General features: G+C 43.5%; 1 protein-coding gene across 1 annotated transcript in view; it reads right to left on the bottom strand.

Moving 5' to 3' along the window:
- The window catches only part of LOC106568530 (WD repeat-containing protein 7), a 116,048-nt gene that overhangs the window by 53,410 nt on the left and 35,134 nt on the right, over nt 1–27,504 (bottom strand). The window contains 1 exon segment of the mRNA XM_082959762.1: nt 23,272–23,486. Within this exon segment, the coding sequence (XP_082815888.1) occupies nt 23,272–23,486 (215 nt within the window).

The raw sequence follows: 27,504 nt of genomic DNA, 5'->3' as shown, positions 1-27,504 counted from the left end.
AGATTCGGATAGAAAACACTCTGATGTTTCAAAAACTTTTGAATGATGTCTGTGAGTATAACAGAACTCATATGGTAGGCAAAACCCTGAGAAAAATCCAACCAGGAAGTTGAAAATCTGAGGCTTGTAGTTTTTTCAATTAATTCCCTATTCAAACTACAGTGACTTAGGGGTCATTTTGCAGTTCCTAAGGCTTCCACTAGATGCCAACAGTCTTTAGAACGTTGTTACAGGCTTCTACTGTGACCTGGAAGGGAATGACAGTCATTTCAACCAGGTGTCTGGCTGAGTGCCATTAGATCATTCATGTGTGTGGCCGTCAGCGAGAGGTGCTTTCTTTTTTCTTTCTGAAGACAAAGGATTTGTCCGGTTGGAATATTATCGAAGATGTATGATAAAAACATCCTAAAGATTGATGCTATACATCGTTTGACGTTTCTACAAACTGTAGTATAACTTTTTGAACTTTTCGTCTCAACAAAATGCGCGAGCATGGCGCATTTGGATAACTCGACTGAACGCGTGAACAAAAATGAGGTATTTGGACATAAATATGGAGTTTATCGAACAAAACAAACATTTCTTGTGGAAGTGGCAGTCCTGGGAGTGCATTCCGACGAAGATCAGCAAAGGTAAGTGAAGATTTATAATACTATTTCTGACTTTTTTTGACTCCAGAACTTGGCGGGTAACTGTATAGCTTGCTTTGATGGCTGAGCTCTGTACTCAGAATATTGAACAATGTGCTTTCGCCGTAAAGCTATTTTGAAATCTGACACAGCGGTTGCATTAAGGATCTATAATTGTATCTATATCAATCATTCTTTCAATAACTGTTGTAAAGTTTATCAGCGTTTATGATGAGTATTTTTGTAAATTGATGTGCTCATTCACCGGCAGTTTTGGAGGCAATACATAGTGGGCCGTCGCCGGAAGCTCTGGACTGGGAACTGTCCCCGGAAGCTCTGGACTGGGAACTGTCGCCGGAAGCTCTGGACTGGGAACTGTCGCCGGAAGCTCTAGATTGGGAACTGTCGCCAGAAGCTCTGGACTTGGAATGCGCACTGGAGGCCTGATGCATGGGGCTGGCACAGGTGGCGCTAGACTGGTAACACGCACCTCAGGGCAAGTGCGAGGGGCAGGCACAGGGCGTACCAGGCTGGATTGACTCACTGGAGGCCGGGTACGTGAAGCAGGCACAGGATATACTGGGCCGTGGAGGCGCACCGGAGGTCTCGAGCGTATGGCTGGCACAAACCGTCCTGGCTGGATGCTCAATCTAGCTCGACAAATGCGAGGCGCGGGCACAGATTACACCGGCCTGTGAATGCGCACTGGCGACACAGTGTGCATCACCGCATAACACTGTGCTTGCCTCGTCACTCGCTCCCCACGGTAAGCACGGGGAGTTGACTCAGGTCTCCAACCTGACTCTGCCAATCTCCCCGTGTGCCCCCCCAAAAAAATGCTTCTCGCACTTGCCTCGTAGTATCGCCGCTCCGCTCTCACTGCCTCAATTTCCTCTTCAGGATGGCAATACTCCCCAGCCTGCCTCCATGGTCCTTTCCCGTCCAATATCTCCTCCCAAGTCCATTTGTCCTGCTGACCACACTGCTTGGTTCTTTGGTGGTGGGAGATTCTGTCACGGGTGTCGTAAGGAGAAGCGGACCAAAGTGCAGTGTGTGTGTCGTTCCACATTTTATTTACACTGTGAAACTATGCAATTCATAAATAAACGGAATGACAAAAACAACAAACCGTGATGCAGAGGTGAAACATACACTGACTCAAAGATAATCTCCCACAAACCCAGGTGGAAAAAAAACCCTACTTAAGTATGATCTCCAATTAGAGACAACGAGGACCAGCTGCCTCTTATTGGAGATCATCCCAAACAAAACCCCAACACAGAAATACAAAACTAGAACCTGAACATAGAAATAGAAAACATAGAAGAAGAAAAACTTGTCACGCCCTAACCTACACTACCATAGAAAAAAACATCTTTCTGTGGTCAGGACGTGACAGCTACTCGATAGGCCTTTAACAAATATTTGATACAATATTCAGGCCATATTTATACGTTGAAGAACTTATTTTGGGTACAGTCATTTTTTTCTTGAAATAGAAACACCATAATATGAATCAATTTCTTTTCATCAAGATTTAAAGGAATGCATAATCTCAAACTGACGCTGTCAAATAGTGTAGTAGATATGCTGAACGATGCCCTCTGGTGGTTAAAATGAGCATTAACGGCAAGCACTTCGACAAACTGACGCATACAGTACCATGACAAACGGAAGCATACCACATGCTATACTACCGTATAACAACTTTTACATGAGGAACCACTGTACTATCCACCCATAGTAGAAAAGTTTAGCTATTCTACTGGTCAGCTTGTCGAGAAAGAAATAGCCTATTCCAAACAGACTCTAGGACAGTTGTGGGACGATGGAGCCCAAATTCATACAACCAGTAGGCCTTAGGCTACATATATGTTTTTTTTTTAATTCTCCCAAAAGCAATGAGTGATGCAACAGAGCAGAATGTTTAGCTTAAAATGTTGATCAACTATTATCACTTCACATTATAAGCGCAGCAATACGCACAAGGCTACTAGGCTACCTGCCGCCCTGATACGCACAAAGCTACTTGGCTATATGCCGTTGTCAAAGTGCATCGCACATACAAGCGGTTTCATGTGACAGATGAAAATATCCATTAGCAATGTAGAAAGAGGGGAGATCTAAAGATGCAACCACTAGCATCGGTTGCTAATGCAGAGTCACTTCAAAGCAGCCACCCGTTGGCTTCATGACAGCTTTGCTCAGTCTTGGCAACACTTTTTGGGTTACTACATGCCATAGATTTCATGTGTTATTTCATAGTTTTGATGTCTTCACTAATATTCTACAATATATAAAATAGTAAAAATAAAGAAAACCCCTTCAATGAGTAGGTGTGTCAAACTTTTGACTGGTACTGTATGTAAAAAAAAATATATATTTTTTTTTCAATCGGCCAAAAGAAAGCGCAAGCATACCCTACTGCATCTTACCCTACCCACATAGAAAAATAAATGATCTTATTCCATCCACCTTAACCAATACCTCTGCCTGACAAAATGATGGGCGACAGAGGAAAAGGAGGAGAGGGAAGAGAGTGATGGAGTGAGGGGGCAGGCTGATCTGATGCTAGCTAGCTGTGTAGAATCAGGTAGCTCTAATTCTCTGGTGGTAGATATGATGGTAACTAGCTGTGTAGAATCAGGTAGCTCTGATTCCCTGCTGGTAGATATGATGGTAGCTAGCTGTGTAGAATCAGGTAGCTCTGATTCCCTGCTGGTAGATATGATGGTAGCTAGCTGTGTAGAAACAGGTAGCTCTGATTCTCTGGTGGTAGATATGATGGTAGCTAGCTGTGTAGAATCAGGTAGCTCTGATTCTCTGGTGGTAGATATGATGGTAGCTAGCTGTGTAGAATCAGGTAGCTCTGATTCTCTGGTGGTAGATATGATGCTAACTAGCTGTGTAGAATCAGGTAGCTCTGATTCTCTGCTGGTAGATATGATGGTAGCTAGCTGTGTAGAATCAGGTAGCTCTGATTGGTGGATCTGATTCCCTGCTGGTAGATATGATGGTAGCTAGCTGTGTAGAATCAGGTAGCTCTGATTCTCTGGTGGTAGATATGATGGTAGCTAGCTGTGTAGAATCAGGTAGCTCTGATTGGTGGATCTGATTCCCTGCTGGTAGATATGATGGTAGCTAGCTGTGTAGAATCAGGTAGCTCTGATTCTCTGGTGGTAGATATGATGGTAGCTAGCTGTGTAGAATCAGGTAGCTCTGATTGGTGGATCTGATTCTCTGGTGGTAGATTGTGCTTATTAACTGCCACGTTGAACCATGCTGCACGCCGTAGTTTAAGAACTCAGTGGGTTGTGCTAAAAACAATGACGTCATATCGGAATTCCTCCATCTTTACGGACCTTCACCATTGGCCCATTCTAAAATGCAGGCTCCTCTTGCAGTTGATGGCTATTTTGGTTGCTATAGAAACCTATAAATAAGTGGTAGATTGTTGTGACTGACTGGCCAGCCCAGTGACAGGCTATGAATACATAGCTAGCCTTCTTGTGACTGACTGGCCAGCCCAGTCACAGACTATGAATACATAGCTAGCCTTGTTGTGACTGACTGGCCAGCCCAGTGACAGACTATAAATGCATAGCTAGCCTTGTTGTGACTGACTGGCCAGCCCAGCTCCATGTCTACTTTAGGGAGAGCAGAACAGAGTGGTGTGAGCAGAGAGAACACACAGGACACCCACAGTGTGAGCAAAGTAGAGAAGAGCAGAGTAGAGTGGTGTGAACATGGGAGAGGAGAGGAGAGGAGAGGGAGAGGAGAGGAGAGGAGAGGAGAGGAGAGGAGAGGAGAGGAGAGGGAGAACAGAACAGGGGGACAGAGGAGAGGAGAGGAGAGGAGAGGAGAGGAGAGGAGAGGAGAGGAGAGGAGGAGGAGAGGAGAGGAGGAGGGAGAGGAGAGGAGAGTGGTATAAGCGGTGAGAGGAGAAGGGAAAGGACTGGAGCTGTAAACAGAGATCCAGGCTGTTAAAAGCTCATTGTTCCACAGGACCCCTACTCTCCTCCTCCTTGCTCAGACTAGTCCAGTCCAGCAGGCAGAAACAGACACACAAGCTACAGAGGAAGTGTCTATGTGTTACAGGATCAATAAACCACACCGTAACTCAAAGCATCGCCACATACAGTACAGTAAACAATTGATTTTGACTGATGCTAGTTCAGCTGAGACAGGAGGACGAAGGCTATTGATAGTGGTTTTAATCTGGTTCTCTCGCTTGGTACACACACACACACACACACACACACACACACACACAGTCAATGCCATGCAAGGTGCAAATGTAGTCTTCAACAGGACAGTAAAAGCGTTCCATCTTTTAGATCACCAATCTATTTTGCTAATGGCTGTAGTGCATCTATACTTAGGGTTCTCCTTGATGCTGCTAATGGCTGTAGTGCATCTATACTTAGGGTTCTCCTTGATGCTGCTAATGGCTGTAGTGCATCTATACTTAGGGTTCTCCTTGATGCTCCTAATGGCTGTAGTGCATCTATACTTAGGGTTCTCCTTGATGCTGCTAATGGCTGTAGTGTTAACACCCTGGACTTAGAGAAATCAGCTCAGTGAAAACTTTGTTGAACCTTGACTAAGAGCATTCAGGGAAACATTACAAAATCAATACGCCTCAAGAGCTACTCTGTTACCAACTGGCCTCTTCAAAACATCAAACATGCAAACATCTACAGTACACAATCTCTCTCTCTCTCTCTCTCACACACACACACTCACCCCGCCTGCTCTCTCCACAACAACAAACATCCACACAAAACATTCTGTCTGACAAAAACACAACAGTGCAAACACTACACACACATTACACCACCCACCCACCACAAACACAAAGAATAGTGGGTTTGCAGTCAGACAGTGCAGGTGTAATAGTGACACCAAAGTGAAGGCTAGGTAGGCAGGTTGATTGGAAGGCAGTTGATGGTCATTATCCATCATTACCCCAGTGGGTGGCCAGGTGGACTGGCTAGCAGCTGCATCAGGGCTTGTTGTTCTGTGTTGTAGGGGGCATAATGGAGAGTATTGACAACAGATATCACAGGTACAGCTAACCCACCCGGGTAGAGGCAGAATTACTGTGTCAGAGGAAATGATGCTACATTAGAGGTAGACAGGGCTGACAGAATGACTGGCTGGACTGGGCTGAGTGTAGATAGATAGATAGATAGAGAGAGAGAGAGAGAGAGAGAGAGAGAGAGAGAGGAGAAGGCAAGGTGGAGAGAGAGGGGAGGTGAGAGGAGAGGGAGGAGAGTAAAGGGGAGAGAGGGGAGTAGGGAGGAGAGTAAAGGGGAGAGAGGGGAGGAGAGAGGAGAGGGAGGAGAGTAAAGGGGAGAGAAGGGAGGAGAGGAGATGGGAGGTGATGACCCCTTTGGATTCCTGGCTCTCTCTCGCAGACCATTTGATCACCAGGCAAGACACTTAGTGCATGTACCCAAATGGCACCCTATTGACCAGGGCCTCTGGTGAAACGTATGGCACTATGTAGGGAATAATGTGCCGCTGGTCAACGGTAGTGCACTATGTAGGGAATAGGGTGCCAATTGGGATGCATTGAAGACAACGGTTGTGATGAGGAAGCAGGGAAACCCTGGTTGGGAAACCCTGGTGGTCCCTGAGGAGAGGGGTTGGGAAACCCTGGTGGTCCCCGAGGAGAGGGGTTGGAAACCCTGGTGGTCCCTGAGGAGAGGGGTTGGGAAACCCTGGTGGTCTCCGAGGAGAGGGGTTGGGAAACCCTGGTGGTCCCCGAGGAGAGGGGTTGGAAACCCTGGTGGTCCCTGAGGAGAGGGGTTGGGAAACCCTGGTGGTCCCCGAGGAGAGGGGTTGGAAACCCTGGTGGTCCCTGAGGAGAGTGGTTGGGAAACCCTGGTGGTCCCCGAGGAGAGGGGTTGGAAACCCTGGTGGTCCCTGAGGAGAGGGGTTGGGAAACCCTGGTGGTCTCTGAGGAGAGGGGTTGGGAAACCCTGGTGGTCCCCGAGGAGAGGGGTTGGGAAACCCTGGTGGTCCCCGAGGAGAGGGGTTGGAAACCCTGGTGGTCCCTGAGGAGAGGGGTTGGGAAACCCTGGTGGTCCCTGATGAGAAGGGTTGGGAAACCCTGGTGGTCCCTGATGAGAAGAGGGAGCACAGTAGAAGACAAGGACATCGTTCCAGTGGCAGTTACTGGTGTGTGTGTGTGTGTGTGTGTGTGTGTGTGTGTGTGTGTGTGTGTGTGTGTGTGTGTGTGTGTGTGTGTGTGTGTGTGTGTGTACGTGTGTGTGTGTGTGTGTGTACGTGTGTGTGCGCGTGCACGTACACATTTCCCTATACTTGGTAGCACCAGAAGCCCTCACTAGAATAGTAAACCAACCAAAAATACAAAATCTGCTATCCTGAATTGCAGGGATGTACAAGGAGAAGAGTGTGGGTGAAAGATTACAGCCTTTGTCACGGCTGTCGAAAGGAGCAGACCAAAGTGCAGCGTGGTTGTAGTTCCACATATTTATTAAATTCGTGAAACTTTGCAAGACATAAATAACTGAATTGACAAAACAACAAACCGTGACGCAGAGAGAAACAAACACTACTCAAAATATAATAACCCACAAACCCCAGGAAAAAAAAAAATACTTAAATATGATCTCCAATTGGAGATCAACCCAAAGAAAAACAACATAGAAATAGAAACCTAGAACTTAAACCTAGAAATACAAAACCTAGAAAAACACAAAACACCCCCGTCACGCCCTGACCTACTCTACCATAAAAATAACCTCTTACTATGGTCAGGATGTGACAGCCTTGTCTTTGTCCCAAACTTATCGTTTGGGACAAAATGTCCATTAATCTTTATTTTGGCAGTTGGACATGAATACAGTGTTTTGATGCACTGTATCACTTCTTTGTTGAAACCAAATCTATCCATAATTTGGAATAGATAATCCCATCCCACTGAATCAAATGCTTTCCCTTCATCTAGACTGATTAATATAGAGCCTGTCTTCTCCTGAGTTATATGGTCCATGACATGTAGTGTCCTCCTTATGTTGTTCTGTGTCTGTCTATTTCCTATGAAACCAGTTTTATCTCCATCAATCAATTCTGGGATTATGTCCACCATTCTATTGGCTATTATTATTATTTTGATTTTATTTAAACTAGGCAAGTCAGTCAAACCCGGAACGACGCTGGGGCCAATTGTGCACCGCCCTATGGGACTCTCAATCAGTAGCCGGATGTGGATTCGAACCAGGGACTGTAGTGACGCCTCTTGCACTGAAATGCATTGCCTTAGACCTCGGCGCCACTCGGGAGCCTTTGCCTGTAACGCATATAGTATCGATTCATATTGTTTATAATCCATGTTAATAATTGCGATATGTCTATAGGAACTACATTCCTTCTTTTCTGGTATTACAGATACTATGGCTTCTCTCCACGATGGTGGAAGATCTCCCTCCTGCAGAGTCCAGTTAAAACAGGCCTGAAGTAGAGGTGTTAGTTGTTTTGTGGAGGCTCTGAATCATTCTGAAGGGAAACCATCAGTACCTGGAGATTTGTTTACTTTTAGATGAGATATTTCATTATTAATTTCTTCAGTGGTAATTTCTGAAGTCAGTCTATTATTTTTGCTCTGTCCCCAATTGAGGGGAGATCAAGTGAGTTGCTCTTATATCCAATAGTTCTTCCCGGGCTGTATGTAATAAGACTTAAGATTTCCTGGGGTAACAATGTAAGAAATAATACATAAAAAAACTAAATACTGAATAGTTTCCTAAGGACTAGAAGCGAGGCGGCCATCTTTGTCGGCGCCATCATTTTTTTTGTAAAAACAAAAATGCTCTATTTTCTATGCATCTGCCTTCTCTGGTTGCTTATACAGATTTGTATAATATGATTCAAATGCATTCTGTATTTCATCCAATTTGCATGTAATGTTTTGGGGTCTTTTATTTTGAAAATTGTATTTTGTGCATGTTGTTTTCTGAGTCTCCACGCTAGTAATTTTGTTGCCGGTGAGCCTGTTTCATAATATCGTTGTTTCAGGAACCTGAGCTGTTTCTCTACTTCTTCACTATAAATCTGGTCAACTTCCTGTTTTTACCTTTTGAAATCTCTCGTAATATAAGAGGGTCTTTGAAATGACTGTGAGATCGTTCCAAGATCGTTCCAAGATTGTTCTAAGCTTCCTGTAATTTCAGCAGTTTCTGTGCTTTAATCTTTTTCTTGAGAGATGATGTGGCTATGATATTCCCTCGAATAACCGCCTTAGATGCATCCCACAAAATAGCAGAGATACTCCCCGTTATCATTATTCTCCAGATAGACATTGAATTCTGTATTTATTGATTCATTGAATGCTGGGTCATTCAGCATGCTTGTATTAAACCTCCATAGTGTATTACTTGGTTTGCTATCAAGGTGTGGAGTAAGGTAAACTCCATTATGATCTGATAAATCACTCTGCCCAATCCTACAATCCTTCAACCTGTGCCTATATGTACTGTACATGAAAAAAAAGTAGTTTAACCTGAAGTATTCAGTGTTGTGGGCTGAGTAAAAAGTATATTCCCTATTTGACATGTGGATGTCACGCCATACATCAAGCAGTCCTAAATCCTGTCATATCCTATAGAGTTTTTTTTAACAACCAGGCTCATTTTCCTATTTTGATTTGTGCTGTCCAACTTTGAGTTTAAAATCATGTTAAAATCCCCTACACAAAATTAACTGAATTTGGGGATGAAAATTCTACCCGTTTTAGAAGAAGAAGAAAAAGGTATTTCTATATCCTGTTTTCTTGAGTTTCTCGTGTTCAGGAGTGAAGAAGTGAGTTTCCTGCTAGAATAGTATGTCAACTCTCTCCCGTTTCATCTTTGCTATTACCATACTTCTCTTGATGGCACTCCCCAGTCCGTTTACATTCAGACTTATGACCTTAAATTCCCGATGATGCATCGATATAAACCAAAGAAACCTGTGCACTGTAACAGCCTGCTTATCATGAACCTAAAAATGAACGAAAAAAACAAAGAACAATAAAAAAGTAAACCAAAGTGGGAAAATACTTTGCTATTTGGACTGGCATGTCAGAGGATCTTGTCTTGCCACTGAAGTTTAAGGGGATGAGCCTGACCGCTGGAGGGGCCCCTCACTCAAATATTAAAATGAGTGACGCAGTTGCAAACAACCTGTTGGAACCGAAAATAAAAAGGAAGCCCTTTTCATCACTTACTTGTAAGATAGCACCGACAGATATGGCAGCTCTGCTTCTAGCTCCTTAGCAACTTTGCAGTATTTTCGTTTTTTTTTTTGTGTTATTTCTTACATTATTAGCCCAGCCAGAAATAACTTTTGTATATCAGAGCGGCGGTAACTCACCAGGAATACGACTTTCCTGAATTGGATCCTTTGTTCGTACCTCCCAGGGCAATTTACCTTATTCCAGAGACTGCTTCAAGATGTCGCCGGCGGAGAAGAGGTATTGGGAGTGGACTTCTAGTCCGACTCAGGAGGCGTGCACACCATCCACCGCTTCCGAGTATATTACTCGCTAATGATCAGTCTCTGGATAATAAAGTAGACGAGCTCAGGGCGAGAATATTCTATCCAGAGAGACATTAAGGATTGTAACATACTCTGTTTCATAGAAACATGTCTCTCTCTGGATATAATGTCCCCGTCCATACAGCCAGCTGGGTTCTCAGTACAGACAGGAATAAAGACATCTCCGGGAAGAAGAAGGGCGGTGGTGTATGTTTCATGATCAACTACTCATGTTGTGATTGTGATAGCATACAGGAACTCAAGTCCTTTTGTTCACCCGAACTAGAATACGTCACAATCAAATGCTGACCATATTACCTCCCAAGAGGATTCTCTTCGGTTATAGTCACAGCCATGTATATTCCCCCTCAAGCCGATACCACGACGGCCATCAAAGAACTACACAAGACTTTATGCAAACTGGAAACCACATATCCTGAGGCTGCATTTATTGTAGCTGGACGTTTTAACAAAGCAAATTTGAGGAAAACGCAACCAAAGTTCAACCAACACATTGACTGTTGTACTCGGCTCTGGAAAAACATTGGACTACTGCTATTCAACTTTTCGAAATGCCTACAAGGCCCTCCCACCTCTCTCCCTTTGGCAAATCTGATCACAACTCCATTTTGCTCCTCCCTTCCAAAAGGCAGAAACTCAAACAGGAAGTACCCGTGCTAAGGACTATTCAACGCTGGTCTGACCAATCGGAATCCATGCTTCAAGATTGTTTTGATCACGCCGGCTGGGATGTTTTCTGGGTAGCCTATGAGAATAACATCGACGAATACACGGATATGGTGACGGAGTTCACCAGGAAGTGTATAGGAGATGTTGTTCCCACTGTGACTATTAAAACCTAACCAAACCAAAAACCGTGGATAGATGGCAGTATTCGTGCAAAACTGAAAGTGCGAACCATTCCCTCTGTAAGGCAATCAAACAGGCAAAACGTCAGTACAGAGACAAAGAGGAGTCGCAATTCAACGGCTCAGACATGAGACGTATGCTACAGGGTCTACAGACAATCCCGGACTACAAAGGGAAAACCAGCCACGTCGCGGAGACTGAAGTCTTGCTCCTGAACAAGCTAAACACCTTCGTCGCACGCTTTGAGGATAACACAGATCCACCGACGCAGCCCGCTACCAAGGACTCCACGCTCTCCTTCTCCTTCTTAACCCTTGCAAGGCAGCCTAAACAGCATCCCTAGCCGTGTCCTCAGAGCATGCACAGACCAGCTGGCTGGAATGTTTAAGGACAATTCAATCTCTCCCTATCCCAGTCTGCTGTCCCCACTTGCTTCAATATGTCCACCATTGTTCCTGTACCCAAGAAAGCACTCACGTCTGTCATCATGTAGTGCTTTGAGAGGCTAGTTAAGAATCATATCACCTCTACCTTACCTGACACCCTAGACCCACTTCAATTTGATTCCCGCCCCAATAGATCCACAGACAATGCATTCGCCATCGCACAGCACACTGCCCTATCCCATCTGGTTAGACTGTCTGGTTTACAGTCTAACAGTCTGGTTAGACTGTAAACTCTCCTTCCAGGCTCACATTAAGCATCTCCAATCCCAAATTAAATCTAGAATCGGCTTCCTATTTCGCAACAAAGCATCCTTCACTCAGGCTGCCAAACATACCCTCGTAAAACTGACTATCGTACCGATCCTTGACTTTGGCGATGTCATTTACAAAATAGCCTCCAACACTCTACTCAGCAAATTGGATGTAGTCTATCACAGTGCCATCTGTTTTGTCACCAAAGCCCCATATACTACCCACCACTGCGACCTGTATGCTCTCGTTGGCAAGCCCTCGCTTCATATTCGTCACCAAACCCACTGGCTCCAGGTCATCTATAAGTCTTTGCTAGGTAAAGCCCTGCCTTATCTCAGCTCACTGGTCACCATAGCGACACCAACCCGTAGCACGCGCTCCAGCAGGTATATCTCACTGGTCATCCCCAATGCCAACTCCTCCTTTGGCCGCCTTTCCTTCCAGTTCTCTGCTGCCAATGACTGGAGCGAATTGCAAAAATCACTGAAGCTGGAGTCTTTTTTCTCCCTCACTAACTTTAAGCATCAGCTGTCAGAGCAGTTTACCGATCATTGCACCTGTACACAGCCCATCTGTAATTAGCCCACCCAATTACCTCATCCCCATATTGTTATTATATTTTTTGCTCCTTTGCACACCAATCTCTACTTGCACATTCATCTTCTGCACATATATCACTCCAGTGTATAATTGCTAAATTGTAATTATTTCGCCACTATGGCTGACTTATTACCTTACCTCCCTAACCTTACGACATTCGCACACACTGTATATAGATTTTTCTATTGTGTTATTGACTGTACGTTTGTTTATCCCATGTGTAACTCGGTGTTGTTGTTTGTGTCGCACTGCTTTGCTTTATGTTGGCCAGGTAGCAGTTGTAAATGAGAACTTGTTCTCAACTGGCCTACCTGGTTAAATAAAGGTGATATATATATATTTTGTCAAATCTGGGCAAGAGGTATACCTATGTAAGAATGCTGTTCATTGACTATAGCTCAGCATTCAACACCATAGTACCTTCCAAGCTCATCATTAAGCTCGGGGCCCTGGGTCTGAACCCCGCCCTGTGCAACTGGGTCCTGGACTTCCTGACGGGCCACCCCAGGTGGTGAAGGTAGGAAACAACACCTCCACTTCGCTGATCCTCAACACAGGGGCCCCACAAGGATGCGTGCTCAGCCCCCTCCTGTGCTCCCTGTTCACCCATGACTGCTTAGCCACGCATGCCTCCAACTCAATCACTAAGTTTTCAGACAACAACAGTAGTAGGCCTGATTACCAACAATGACAAGACAGCCTACAGGGAGGAGGTGAGGGCCCTGGGAGAGTGGTGCCAGGAAAAGAAGCTCTCACTTAATGTCAACAAAACAAAGGAGCTGATTGTGGACTTCAGGAAACAGCAGAGGGAGCATGCCCAAATCCCATGGGACCACAGTGGAGAAGGTAGAAAGCTTCCTCGGCGTACACATCACTGATGATCTGAAATGGTCCAACCACATAGACAGTGTGGTGAAGAAGGCGCAACAGCGACTCTTCAAACTCAGGAGGCTGAAGAAATTTTGTTTGGCCCTTAAGACCCTCAAACTTTTACAGATGCACAATCTTTTTCTTAAAACTGCATTGTTGGTTTAAGGGCTTGTAAGTAAGCATTTCACTTTAAGGTCTACACTTGTTGTATTCGGCCCATGTGACAAATACAATTTGATTTGAGAGCATCCTGTCCGGCTGTATCTCCGGCTGTATCACCGCCTGGTACAGCAACTGCACCGCCCGCAACTGCAGGGCTCTCCAGAGGGTGGTGCGGTCTGCACAACGCATCACCGTGGGCAAGCTACCTGCCCTCCAGGACACCTACAGCACCTGATGTCACAGGGAGGCAAAAAAGATTATCAAGGACATCAACCACCCAAGGTACGGCCTGTTCACCCCGCTATCATCCAGAAGGCGAGGTCAGTACAGGTGCATCAAAGCTGGGACCAAGAGACTGAAAAACGTATATCTCAAGGCCATCAGACTGTTAAATAGCCATCACTAGCTGGCTTCCACCCAGTTACGCAACCCTGCAACTTACAGTGAGGGAAAAAAGTATTTGATCCCCTGCTGATTTTGTATGTTTGCCCACTGACAAAGAAATGATCAGTCCATAATTTTAATGGTTGGTTTATTTGAACAGTGAGAGACAGAATAACAACAAAAAAATCAAGAAAAACGCATGATTTGCAAGGTCTTGGTTGAATTCTTTAGATTTTCCCATGATGGTAGTTTTCCTAAGAAGCACTGAGTTTGAAGGTAGGCATTGAAATACATCCACAGGTGCACCTCCAATTGACTCAGATGATGTCAATTAGCCTATCAGAATCTTCTAAAGCCATGACATAATTTTCTGGAATTTTCCAAGCTGTTTAAAGGCACAGTCAACTTAGTGTATGTAAACTTCTGACCCACTGGAATTGTGATACAGTACATTTTACATTACATTTTAGTCATTTAGTAGACGCTCTTATCCAGAGAAATTTACAGTAGTGAATGCATATATTTCATTTCGTGCATTGTTTTTGTTTGTTTTTTTGTACTGGCCCCCCGTGGGAATCAAACCCACAATCCTGGCGTTGCACACACCATGCTGGCGTTGCAAACACCATGCTCTACCAACTGAGCCACAGGGAAGACACAGTGAAATATAAGTGAAATAATCTGTCTGTAAATAATTGTTGGAAAAATTACTTGTGTCATGCACAAAGTAGATGTCCTAACCGACTTGCTGAAACCATAGTTTGTTTTAACAAGAAATTTGTGAACTGGTTGAAAAACGAGTTTTAATGACTCCAACCTAAGTGTATGTAACCTTCCGACTTCAACTGTATATATTTTTTTACGGTATTAAAATCATACCGTCGGTATTTTTCCAAATAGCCCTGTATATGGTATAAACTGTATATCACTTAACCACCGCTACCACCACTACCACTAATACCACCACTACTACTACTACTACTACCACCACTACTACTACAGCTACGACCACCACTACAGCTACGACTACTACCACCACTACTACTACTACTACCACCACCACCACCACCACCACTACTACTACTAATACCACTACCACCACTACTACTACTACTACTACTACTACTACTACTAGTACAGCTGCTACTACTACCACCACTACTACTACTACTAATACCACCATTACTACTACTACTACTACTACAGCTACTACTACCACCACTACTACTACAGCTACTACTACTACTACTACCACCATTACTACTACTACAGCTACTACTACTACTACTACAGCTGCTACTACTACTACCACCACTACTACTACTACTACCACCATCACCACTACTACCACTACTACTACCACCACTACTTCTACAGCTACTACCACTACTACCACCACTACTACTACTACTACTACCATCACCACTACTACTACTACTACTATCAACACTACTACTACTACTACCATCACTACTACAACCACAATTGTTACCATCACTACTACTACCACCAAACTACTACTACCACCAACAACATAACTACCACTACTACTACCACCACTACCACTACTACCAACAACATAACTACCACTACTACTACCACCAAACTACTACTACCACCAACAACATAACTACCACTACTACTACCACCACTACTACCACTACTACTACCACCAACAACATAACTACCACTACTACTACCACCACCACTACCCAATATCCTCTTTTAGCATCTGCAGACATGATCAAATAAAGGGAACCCTGGTATCACACTGATGCACCTGCACCAGTTCCATGATAATGTAAAAAGCAATACTATGATAATGCATGAAAGCAATATGATTAAAAAAAATTTAAACACTACTACGGCAATGTATAAAGCAATAATATGAACATGTATAAAACAATATGATCATGTATAAAGCAATATGATAATGCATAAAGTGATAATGACAATGTATAAACAATAACATGATAATATAAAACCAATAATATGATAATGTATATCACGCTAATACGGTAATGTATAAAGCGACAATATGATCATGTATAAAGCTTATAATATGGTGCTGTATAAAGCACTAGTATGGTCATGTATGAAGTGATAATATCAGAATGTATAAAGCAACATTATGATAATGTATATATCAATAGTATGATAATGTTTACAGCAATAGTGTGATAATGTATAAAGCGATAATGTTTTGTCTAAAAGCGATGATATGATCATGTATACTGCAATAATATGATAATGTATACCACAATAATATGACCATGTATACCATAATAATATGATCATGTATAATGTGATAATGTATAAAACAATAATATGATCATGTATACAGCAATAATACGACAATGTTCAAAAACAATAATATGATAATGTATAAAATAATCATATGATAATGTATAAAACAATAATATGATAATGTATAATAATAATAAAAACAATAATATGATAATGTATGAAATAATAATATGATAATGTATAATAATAATAAACCAATAATATGATAATGTATAAAATAATAATATGATAATGTATAATAATAATAATAAACCAATAATATGATAATGTATAAAATACTCATATGATCATGTATAAAAACAATAATATGATCATGTATAAAAACAATAATATGATAATATTGTATAATAAAAAAACAATAATATGATAATATTGTATAATAAAAAAACAATAATATGATAATATTGTATAATAAAAAACTATAATATGATAATGTATAATGCAATAATATGCTAATGCATGACGGAATAATATGAACATGTATAAAGCAATAATATTCCACTTAAGACACTTTTATCCAAAAAGAAACGTACACCGAATGCATTTAGTATGTGAAAGAGATCCAATCAGGATCTTAGCATTGCTACCGCCTCACTCTCACAAACTGAACACTACAGGACCACTTCTAGTGGTAGCACGCACGCACGCACACACCACACACACCCCCCGTGCACAGCGCGCACACACACAGCACGCACACACACACGCACCTACCTCCTGACAGGCTGAGGGATATGTGTGAATCTCAGGAAGCGATGGAGAGAGTGAGAAAAGAGGACAGGATGGAGGGAGGATTACCTCTCATTCCATCTTTTCCCCTGGTAGCACCCAGAGCAATGTCTCCATCCCAACACCCCCAGGTCCACAGCACTAAGAGCCCAGGCTCCACGTTAACTAACCCCTGGTCCCTGCAGGCTGCTGGTCTGGGAAACACTCTACAGACACGCACCAACACGCGCACACACACACACACACACACACACACACACCACCTCCACTACTCCAGCCGAGCCTGGGGACCCTCCGTTATCACACCCAAGGAGGAGGAGGTGGTTAGGAGTGTTTCCCTGTCTAATTGTCTAGAAGAACCACTCTCACTATCTCTCTCTCTCTCTCTCTCTCTCTCTCTCCAGCAATATCTTCGATGGCAGGGCCCTGCCTGGCTGGCTGGGCTGAAAGCTAGACGGCGGCTGGGCCCAGATATACCCCCACGAGACAGAAGCAAGGCATGCATTTTTCATCCAGCCGCTTAGCCCCTGCTATTTGCCCTGTTCATTCCACTGCAATCTAACCTTCATTGCTTTTCAAAAACACCAGACTGGTTTTCAAAATGGCCACTGTTAAGTGCTCCCCTTAAGGCAGCCGTGGCGCTCTGCATCCCAGCACAATCCAGAGGGTCCCAGACACAACCATAGTTCAGGGAGGTTGATTGTGCTTAAAAAATATATATATATAGTGAAGATCTTTCTCCTTCTCTGTTTTTCTCTCATTCCATCTCTTTTGTGGAAACAGAAACCAACATTGTATTTTATGCCGTTGATAATTTTTATACCGGTTCTTCTATCAAGGAAAATTAACATGTAAATTCCACTGAGATGGTAAGGCCTAGGAGGTTGCAACCTTGCATGACTGTAAATAACAAAACGCAGTCCCTACGGGATTTCACTCTTTTATGGGGTGATATTTGCAGGGGGAAATGTTTTTATTTTTTTGCTGCGGCAATGCTTATATTCTGCATGGCAATTCGTTGCGAAACTGCGCAGACAACGCAAATAGTTTGTTGACGTGTGGCTTGATTGAACCATATTATGCGGTAAATGTGCAGTGATTGGTTGAAATTGAGAGCCCTTTTTTTTGTACTCGTGGTGATTGGCCAGTTTTATTGCGATAATATTGCAATGATTTTACTGTTTTATACAGAAATATTGCGGTGATTGGTCAAATTTGCAAGCCCTCACATAATAGGCGGGAAATGATTGATTTTGTGAAAACCACAACGCTACTCCTACAATCAGCACGAAACTTGATATGCTACTGACCAATAAACTCTCACATGGGCATGGTCTGGCACAAGAATTATATACGAATCAGACATGCATATTCGTATTGTAACAAAACATGTTCCACACGGTCAAGACTCAACATATGCAGCACATTCAGTCAGCCACATGGTGGCGCTGTAAAAGGCCACAAATGTATATTTAACTAGGCAAGTCAGTTAAGAAAAAATTCTTATTTTCAATTTTCAATGCCTTGTTCAGGGGCAGCTGATTTTTACCTTGTCGGCTCGGGGATTCGATCTTGCAACCTTCCGGTTACTAGTCCAACGCTCTAACCACTAGGCTACCTGTATAGGTTTGGTTAGATCGTATGGAGGCACTGTTGGACAGGGAGAACCGTTCATGCAACCTCATTGGCTTATAGCCACCATATTGTTTGACCTAGAGTCTTGGAAAATATGGTGCCGATCGGTCCAGCGGTTCTGGAGGAAAAGATTTAAAGTAGTCACCATCATTAAAAAATAGTTTTTTATCCAAAATACATTAAAGGCATATTGCATGATCTGTTTGATTTTGAGTTCTGATATTTGGCAAGCATGGTAAGGATGAAAGAAGTAGCAAACAGGAAACCACGGTGCTCCTAGTGGCCGGAGACTTTAATGCAGGGAAACTTAAATCAGTTCTACCAAATCTCTACATGTTAAATGTGCAACCAGAGGGAAAAAAATTCTAGATCACCTGTACTCCACACACAGAGACGCGTACAAAGCTCTCCCTCGCCTTCCATTTGGTAAATCCGACCACAACTCTATCCTCCTGATTCCTGCTTACAAGCAAAAATTAAAGCAGGAAGCACCAATGACTCGGTCTATAAAATAATGGTCAGATGAAGTAGATGCTAAACTGCAGGACTGTTTTGCTATCACAGACTGGAACATGTTCCGGGATTCTTCCGATGACATTGAGGAATACACATCAGTCACTGGCTTTATCAATAAGTGCATTGAGGACGTTGTCACCACAGTGACTGTACGTACATACCCCAACCAGAAGCCATGGATTACAGGCAACATTCACACTGAGCTAAAGGGTAGAGCTGCCGCTTTCAAGGTGCGGGACTCTAACCCGGAAGCTTACAAGAAATCCCGCTATGCCCTGCGACAAACCATCAAACAGGCAAAGTGTCAGTACAGGGCTAAGATTGAATCATACTACACCGGCTCCGACGCTCGTCAGATGTGGCAGGGCTTGCAAACTATTACAGACTACAAAGGGAAGCACAGCCGCGAGCTGCCCAGTGACACGAGCCTACCAGACAAGCTAAATCAATTCTATGCTCGCTTCGAGGCAAGCAACACTGAGGCCTGCATGAGAGCATCAGCTGTTCGGGACGACTGTGTGATCATGCTCTCCGTAGCCGACGTGAGTTAGACCTTTAAACAGGTCAACATTCACAAAGCTGCGGGGCCAGATTACCAGGACGTGTGCGCCGGGCATTTCAACATGTCCCTGATTGAGTCTGTAATACCAACATGCTTCAAGCAGACCACCATAGTCCTTGTGCCCAAGAACACAAAGGCAACCTGCCTATATGACTACAGACCCGTAGCACTCACGTCCGTAGCCATGAAGTGCTTTGAAAGGCTGGTAATGGCTCACATCAACACCATTATCCCAGAAACCCTAGACCCACTCCAATTTGCATACCGCCCAAACAGATCCACAGATGATACAATCTCTATTGCACTCCACACTGCCCTTTCCCACCTGGACAAAAGGAACACCTATGTGAGAATGCTATTCATTGACTACAGCTCAGCGTTCAACACCATAGTACCCTCAAAGCTCATCGCTAAGCTAAGGAACCTGGGACTAAACACCTCCCTTTGCAACTGGATCCTGGACTTCCTGACGGGCCGCCCCCAGGTGGTAAGGGTAGGTAACAACACAGCCACCATGCTGATCCTCAACACTGGAGCTCTCCAGGGGTGCATGCTCAGTCCCCTCCTGTACTCCCTGTTCACCCACGACTGCATGGCCAGGCACGACTCCAACACCATCATTAAGGTTGCTGACAACACAACAGTGGCAGGCCCGATCACCAACAACGACGAGACAGCCTATAGGGAGGAGGTCAGAGACCTGGCCGGGTGGTGCCAGAATAACAACCTCTCCCTCAACGTAACCAAGACTAAGGAGATGATTGTGGACTACAGGAAAAAGAGGACCGAGCACGCCCCCATTCTCATCGACGGGGCTGTAGTGGAGCAGGTTGAGAGCTTCAAGTTCATTGGTGTCCACATCAACAACAAATTAGAATGGTCCAAACACACCAAGACAGTCGTGAAGAGGGCACGACAAAGCCTATTCCCCCTCAGGAAACTAAAGAGATCCTCAAAAGGTTCTACAGCTGCAACATCGAGAGCATCCTGACCGGTTGCATCACTGCCTGGTACGGCAACTGCTCGGCCTCCGACCGCAAGGCACTTCAGAGGGTAGTGTGAACAGCCCAGTACATCACTGGGGCAAAGCTTCCTGCCATCCAGGACCTCTATACCAGGCGGTGTCAGAGGAAGGCCCTGAAAATTGTCAAAGACTCCAGCCTCCCCAGTCATAGACTGTTCTCTCTACTACCGCATGGCAAGCGGTACCGGAGCGCCAAGTCTAGGACAAAAAGGCTTCTCAACAGTTTTTACCCCCAAGCCATAAGACTCCTGAACAGGTAACCAAATGGCTACCTGGACTATTTGCATTGTGTGCCCTCCCCCTGCCCCTCTCTGTTTATCTTATTGCACTTAGTCACTTTAACTATACATTAACTATACATTCATGTACATACTACCTCAATTGTCCCGACCAACCAGTGCTCCCGCACATTGGCTAACCGGGCTATCTGCATTGTGTCCCTCCCACCACCCGACAATCCCTCTTTTACGCTACTGCTACTCTCTGTTCATCATATATGCATAGTCACTTTAACCATATCTACATGTACATACTACCTCAATCAGCCTGACTAACCGGTGTCTGAATATAGCCTTGCTACTCTTATTTTCAATTGTTTTATTTCTTTACTTACCTACACACACACACCTTTTTTTCGCACTATTGGTTAGAGCCTTTAAGTAAGCATTTCACTCTAAGGTGCCTGTTGTATTCGGCGCACGTGACAAATAAACTTTGATTTGATTTGTCCTAGGTCGATCTGTCAAATTTGGCCTAATGGTGGTGCTATGGGGAAAAAGCTTAAACCCTGGCATGGCATCTCTTTTTCTCTCCGTCTCTTTCTCGCTCTCTCTCTCCCTCCAGCCGTCTCTCCCCCACGCCTCTCCCTCCATCTGTCCCCTCCACCCCTCTCCCTCCATCTGTCTCCCCCCCACCCCTCTCCCGCCATCTGAAGTGAAACACCATTAAATAAAATCCAGTAATGCTTTGCTATGGATGACTGGCACAGAGACTGTATGGGGGAGAGATTTGTTGCATTGCGATGGAAAGCACTTATACAGTGGTGTGTGTGTGTGGGGTGTGTGGGGTGTGTGTGTGTGTGTGTGTGTGTGTGTGTGTGTGTGTGTGTGTGTGTGTGTGTGTGTGTGTGTGTGTGTGTGTGTGTGTGTGTGTGTGTGTGTGTGTGTGTGTGTGTGTTGCATTGCGACGGAAAGCACTTCTACAGTGATGAAGTGCTGATCAGGGTTTGAAACTGAGACAGGTATGAACCAATTAAAGGACAATCACTCCAGTCTGAACTTATTGCTTTCTAACTTAACATTGGATGGAGGTCTAGTGAAATAAACCAACATACAGAGCTAATATTTACACAATCTAATACAGGTCTAATGGTTCATAGTAGCACTTCACTGTATTAGGTCCCATATATATGTATTCATAAAGCCTTCATTACGGCTACATAAAGTTACGCCCTGACCTTTTTCACCTGTCTTTGTGCTCGTCTCCACCCAACCCCCCTCCAGGTGTCGCCCATCTGCCCCATTATCCCCTGTGTACCTTATACCTGTGTTTTCTGTTTGTCTGTTGTCTGTTTGTCTGTTTGTCAAGCTTACCAGGGGTCGTCCTGTCAGCTCCTGTCTCATCCCAGCCTCTCTTCTTCTCGTCCTCCTGGTTTTTGACCTTTGTCTGTCCTGACCCTGTACCAGCCCGCCTGACCATTCTGCCTGTCCTGACCCTGTACCAGCCCGCCTGACCACTCTGCCTGTCCTGACCCTGTACCAGCCCACCTGACCACTCTGCCTGACCTGGCCCTGTACCAGCCCACCTGACCATTCTGCCTGTCCTAGGTTGGTAGCCAGGGTTAGGGGTCAGGCAGGGGTAGTGCAGTAGGGAAAGTGATACCTAGTCAGTTGCACAACAGAATGTATCCAACCAAAATGTCTTCCTCTGTATCAACGAGGTGCAGGAGTCATTTAACCCAACTCCTCTGAATCAGAGTGGTGCAGGAGTCATTTAACCCAACTCCTCTGAATCAGAGAGGTGCAGGAGTCGTTTAACCCCACCCCTCTGAATCAGAGTGGTGCAGGAGTCATTTAACCCCAGTCCTCTGAATCAGAGTGGTGCAGGAGTCATTTAACCCCACTCCTCTGAATCAGAGTGGTGCAGGAGTCATTTAACCCCACCCCTCTGAATCAGAGAGGTGCTGGAGTCATTTAACCCCACCCCTCTGAATCAGAGAGGTGCAGGAGTCATTTAACCCAACTCCTCAATCAGGGAGGTGCAGGAGTCATTTAACCCCACCCCTCTGAATCAGAGAGGTGCAGGGGGCTGCTTTAATTGACGTCCACGTCATCGGCACCCGGGTAGCAGTTGTTGTAGGGGGTTAACTGCCTTGCTCAAGGGCAGAACGGACAATTACTACACCTTGCCGGCTCGGTGATTCGAACCAGCAACCTTTTGGTTACTGGCCCAACGCTCTAAACGCTAGTTAGCCAGGGATAGGGGTCACGGGTTAGGGTTAGGGGTCAGGGTTAGGGTTAGGGGTCAGGGTTAGGGGTCAGGGTTAGGGTTGTGCTGTACCTTGTCTGCGGTGTCTGCAGCCAGTAGGTTGGTAGCCAGGGTTAGGGGTCAGGGTTAGGGTTAGGGGTCAGGGTTAGGGTTGTGCTGTACCTTGTCTGCGGTGTCTGCAGCCAGTAGGTTGGTAGCCAGGGTTAGGGGTCAGGGTTAGGGTTAGGGGTCAGGGTTAGGGTTGTGCTGTACCTTGTCTGCGGTGTCTGCAGCCAGTAGGTTGGTAGCCAGGGTCTGTAGTTTGTGCGTGGCCATGTTCTTGAGCGTAGCCAGGCTGCGTCGTGTCATGGCCTGTTTCAGGTTGACCGCAGGGCGGTTCAGAGAGTCCACAGCGGCCGGCACCACCTCTTCACACGCATTCAGGATCTCTACAGCCGTGATGGCCATCACACAACGGTCCAACGAACCTGATGGCGGGAGAGAGGAAAATAATTGTGCGTGGGCTCAACAGGCAGAGATGATGGTTACTGGGATCTGTTGCGATTTGCTTAAGACCAGGGCCCAGTCCCGCTCTATGGCAAAGCTCATTATTAAAACCATAGTGTCATGGTTCTAAGTAAAACATAGCTTTAAAAATGATTTTGGGAAACCGGGCCCTGAAAATGTCAAGCTGATTAAAACTGTAGCCGTTATAACTCAACTCTGTTTCTCCACTACCAAAGATATCAGCCCACTCCGGTACCCACCCAGAACAACACACCACCCAGAGCAACACGCCACCCAGAGCAACACGCCACCCAGAGCAACACGCCACCCAGAGCAACGCGCCACCCAGAGCAACGCGCCACCCAGAGCAACACGCCACCCAGAACAACACGCCACCCAGAGCAACACGCCACCCAGAACAACACACCACCCAGAACACACCACCCAGAGCAACACACCACCCAGAACAACACACCACCCAGAGCAACACACCACCCATAGCAACACCACCCAGAGCAACACACCACCCAGAACACACCACCCAGAACAATACACCACCCAGAACAATACAGCCACCCAGAGCAACATGCCACCCAGAGCAACACGCCACCCAGAGCAACACACCACCCAGAGCAACACACCACCCAGAGCAACACACCACCCATAACAACACACCACCCAGAGCAACACACCACCCAGAGCAACACACCACCCAGAACAACACACCACCCAGAACAACACACAATACCAGCACAGCACATCTTTCCTGGAATGTTTGGCCCAGTCTCTCCATCCATCATTAATATGATGAAGGTCCCCTATATAGACCTGTATTATATGATGAATGTCCCCTATATAGACCTGTATTATTAATATGATGTAGGTCCCCTATATAGACCTGTATTATTAATATGATGTAGGTCCCCTATATAGACCTGTATTATTAATATGATGTAGGTCCCCTATATAGACCTGTATTATTAATATGATGAATGTCCCCTATATAGACCTGTATTATTAATATGATGAATGTCCCCTATATAGACCTGTATTATTAATATGATGAAGGTCCCCTATATAGACCTGTATTATTAATATGATGTAGATCCCCTATATAGACCTGTATTATTAATATGATGTAGGTCCCCTATATAGACCTGTATTATTATGAATTATGTAGGTCCCCTATATAGACCTGTATTATTAATATGATGTAGGTCCCCTATATAGACCTGTATTATTAATATGATGTAGGTCCCCTATATAGACCTGTATTATTAATATGATGAATGTCCCCTATATAGACCTATATTATTAATATGATGTAGGTCCCCTATATAGACCTGTATTATTAATATGATGAATGTCCCCTATATAGACCTATATTATTAATATGATGTAGGTCCCCTATATAGACCTGTATTATTAATATGATGTAGGTCCCCTATATAGACCTGTATTATTAATATGATGTAGGTCCCCTATATAGACCTGTATTATTAATGTGATGAAGGTCCCCTATATAGACCTGTATTAATAATATGATGTAGGTCCCCTATATAGACCTGTATTATTAATATGATGTAGGTCCCCTATATAGACCTGTATTATTAATATGATGTAGGTCCCCTATATAGACCTGTATTATTAATGTGATGAAGGTCCCCTATATAGACCTGTATTAATAATATGATGTAGGTCCCCTATATAGACCTGTATTATTAATATGATGTAGGTCCCCTATATAGACCTGTATTATTAATATGATGTAGGTCCCCTATATAGACCTGTATTATTAATATGATGTAGGTCCCCTATATAGACCTGTATTATATGATGTAGGTCCCCTATATAGACCTGTATTATTAATATGATGAAGGTCCCCTATATAGACCTGTATTATTAATATGATGTAGGTCCCCTATATAGACCTGTATTATTAATATGATGTAGGTCCCCTATATAGACCTGTATTATTAATATGATGTAGGTCCCCGATATAGACCTGTATTATTAATATGATGAAGGTCCCCTATATAGACCTGTATTATTAATATGATGTAGGTCCCCTATATAGACCTGTATTATTAATATGATGTAGGTCCCCTATATAGACCTGTATTATTAATATGATGTAGGTCCCCTATATAGACCTGTATTAATAATATGATGTAGGTCCCCTATATAGACCTGTATTATTAATATGATGTAGGTCCCCTATATAGACCTGTATTATTAATATGATGTAGGTCCCCTATATAGACCTGTATTATTAATATGATGTAGGTCCCCTATATAGACCTGTATTATTAATATGATGAAGGTCCCCTATATAGACCTGTATTATTAATATGATGTAGGTCCCCTATATAGACCTGTATTATTAATATGATGTAGGTCCCCTATATAGACCTGTATTATTAATTATGTAGGTCCCCTATATAGACCTGTATTATTAATATGATGTAGGTCCCCTATATAGACCTGTATTATTAATATGATGTAGGTCCCCTATATAGACCTGTATTATTAATATGATGAAGGTCCCCTATATAGACCTGTATTATTAATATGATGTAGGTCCCCTATATAGACCTGTATTATTAATATGATGTAGGTCCCCTATATAGACCTGTATTATTAATATGATGAAGGTCCCCTATATAGACCAGTATTATTAATATGATGTAGGTCCCCTATATAGACCTGTATTATTAATATGATGTAGGTCCCCTATATAGACCTGTATTATTAATATGATGAAGGTCCCCTATATAGACCTGTATTATTAATATGATGTAGGTCCCCTATATAGACCTGTATTATTAATATGATGTAGGTCCCCTATATAGACCTGTATTATTAATATGATGAAGGTCCCCTATATAGACCAGTATTATTAATATGATGTAGGTCCCCTATATAGACCTGTATTATTAATATAATGTAGGTCCCCTATATAGACCTGTATTATTAATATGTAGGTCCCCTATATAGACCTGTATCATTAATTATGTAGGTCCCCTATATAGACCTGTATTATTAATATGATGTAGGTCCCCTATATAGACCTGTATTAATAATATGATGTAGGTCCCCTATATAGACCTGTATTATTAATATGATGTAGGTCCCCTATATAGACCTGTATTAATAATATGATGTAGGTCCCCTATATAGACCTGTATTATTAATATGATGTAGGTCCCCTATATAGACCTGTATTATTAATGTGATGAAGGTCCCCTATATAGACCTGTATTATTAATATGATGTAGGTCCCCTATATAGACCTGTATTATTAATATGATGTAGGTCCCCTATATAGACCTGTATTATTAATATGATGTAGGTCCCCTATATAGACCTGTATTATTAATATGATGTAGGTCCCCTATATAGACCTGTATTATTAATTATGTAGGTCCCCTATATAGACCTGTATTATTAATATGATGTAGGTCCCCTATATAGACCTGTATTATTAATATGATGTAGGTCCCCTATATAGACCTGTATTATTAATGTGATGAAGGTCCCCTATATAGACCTGTATTATTAATTATGTAGGTCCCCTATATAGACCTGTATTATTAATATGATGTAGGTCCCCTATATAGACCTGTATTATTAATATGATGAAGGTCCCCTATATAGACCTGTATTATTAATATGATGTAGGTCCCCTATATAGACCTGTATTATTAATATGATGTAGGTCCCCTATATAGACCTGTATTATTAATATGATGTAGGTCCCCTATATAGACCTGTATTATTAATATGATGTAGGTCCCCTATATAGACCTGTATTATTAATATGATGTAGGTCCCCTATATAGACCTGTATTATTAATATGATGTAGGTCCCCTATATAGACCTGTATTATTAATTATGTAGGTCCCCTATATAGACCTGTATTATTAATATGATGTAGGTCCCCTATATAGACCTGTATTATTAATATGATGTAGGTCCCCTATATAGACCTGTATTAT

This window comes from Salmo salar, chromosome 13, assembly GCF_965601325.2.
Source record: "Salmo salar chromosome 13, fSalSal1, whole genome shotgun sequence".
Classification (NCBI taxonomy): Eukaryota; Metazoa; Chordata; class Actinopteri; order Salmoniformes; family Salmonidae; genus Salmo; species Salmo salar.
The sequence above is the reverse complement of the archived record's forward strand: the minus strand, read 5'-3'. Positions and strand labels throughout refer to the sequence as shown.